Source organism: Lucilia cuprina, chromosome 3, assembly GCF_022045245.1.
Source record: "Lucilia cuprina isolate Lc7/37 chromosome 3, ASM2204524v1, whole genome shotgun sequence".
NCBI lineage: Eukaryota > Metazoa > Arthropoda > Insecta > Diptera > Calliphoridae > Lucilia > Lucilia cuprina.
The window spans coordinates 45,391,208-45,392,492 of NC_060951.1; the positions used below are offsets into that span (position 1 = coordinate 45,391,208).

The 1,285-nt window shown below is 33.1% G+C and overlaps 1 protein-coding gene across 2 annotated transcripts; it reads left to right on the plus strand.

Moving 5' to 3' along the window:
* Positions 1 to 209: 209 nt before the first annotated feature.
* On the plus strand, positions 210 to 1,177 carry LOC111680570. Of its 2 annotated transcripts, none has more exons than XM_046946748.1 (3): positions 210 to 699; positions 774 to 972; positions 1,049 to 1,177. In XM_046946748.1, the coding sequence occupies exons 1-3, from the start codon at positions 345 to 347 to the stop codon at positions 1,167 to 1,169; spliced, it is 675 nt and encodes a 224-aa protein (XP_046802704.1). In that variant the 5' UTR covers positions 210 to 344; the 3' UTR covers positions 1,170 to 1,177. The 2 variants fall into 2 exon arrangements, with proteins under 2 accessions (XP_046802704.1, XP_046802706.1); XM_046946750.1 differs by having other exon boundaries at positions 1,054 to 1,177.
* The last annotated feature ends 108 nt before the right edge of the window (positions 1,178 to 1,285 follow it).

The following is a 1,285-nucleotide window of genomic DNA, read 5'->3' on the forward strand; positions in this document are numbered from 1 at the left end:
AGCATGATACTTAAAGAAAATAAAACAAAAATAAAAAACAACCTGATAAGATAAGATAATACAATAAAAACCATTAGATAAGAAATCACGTTTCCCCACACCATATCGGTGTGACCAACCAATAACTTGTTTGTTTATAGAGATAAGAATTAATATTACTAAATGAATTATTTATAACAAAAACAAAAAGTCATTTGTTATGATGAAGTTAAAGCTAATGGACATACTGCAGCAAAGCTCAGAAGGAAAAAACCTAAACATATCTAATTACTAGTAAAACTTTAGTCGAACCAACCCATAAATAATTTCACAATAAATTATTGTCGAAAGCAAATTCTTATTAAATGACTAAAATGTCAACGATATACGATGCAAATGCTAAAATTTGGTATGGATGGCCGCGAGAAGAAGAAAGCCTAGATGAAAGTGTTTCGGTGGGTGAGTGGGCTTTGCGTATGATGCGTAATAAATCATCAAATGACATATGTCAAATTAGCGATCCAGACAATACGCATCTAACGTATCATGAAGCTCTAACGAATGCCATACAACTGGCTAAACAGATGCGTAAGTGGCAATTGACTTGTTATGATATCATTGGTGTTGTTGCAACAAATAGCAAGTATTTGATGCAAATCATATTGGCTGCCTGGTTCAATGGTCTAGCCTTTCATGCCATCAATCCCGAAGAGAATGTAGGTGAGTGTTGGAATTTGTATTATCATTTAAATTATGCAATAATTTGAATTATTCCATTTTTCCATTAAACCCAGAGGCCATTCATTATATGTTGAATAAAACCAAACCAAAAGTTATATTTTGTGATGGTTTGCATTTGGATAAGTTACAAATGACTCTACACACTTTGTATCCCATTGTCTGTACAGTATGTAATCATGTTGCTGATGACTTTGATATTTTTAGGATAGAGGATCTCTTGAGTGCGGATGATGAAAATGAGGATTTATTTAGGTAACTATTCATGTGGCTTTGTTAAATCAAATGTTTAATAGAAATTACTTTAATGTTTTACAACGTTTTTGTTTAGTACAGAACCTTTAAGGGATGGATGTGATCAAACTATGGCGATTTTATGCTCCTCGGGAACTTCGGGTCTACCCAAATGTGTTCGCATAACTAATAAAATGTGTCTTACGGATTATGGGTGAGTTTGGAAAACTAGAACTGAACTAGAACTGAACTAGAACTGAACTAGAACTGAACTAAAACTGAACTAGAACTGAACTAGAACTGAACTAGAATTGAACTAGAACTGAACTAGAAC

What these genes read in the sequence shown, in the direction of transcription:
- LOC111680570 (XM_046946748.1), top strand. Translation starts at nt 345, where the DNA reads ATGACTAAAATGTCAACGATATACGATGCAAATGCTAAAATTTGGTAT. An exon ending in CAATCCCGAAGAGAATGTAG is followed by an intron (nt 700 to 773) that starts GTGAGTGTTGGA and finishes CATTAAACCCAG; the next exon opens with AGGCCATTCATTATATGTTG. An exon ending in GAAAATGAGGATTTATTTAG is followed by an intron (nt 973 to 1,048) that starts GTAACTATTCAT and finishes GTTTTTGTTTAG; the next exon opens with TACAGAACCTTTAAGGGATG.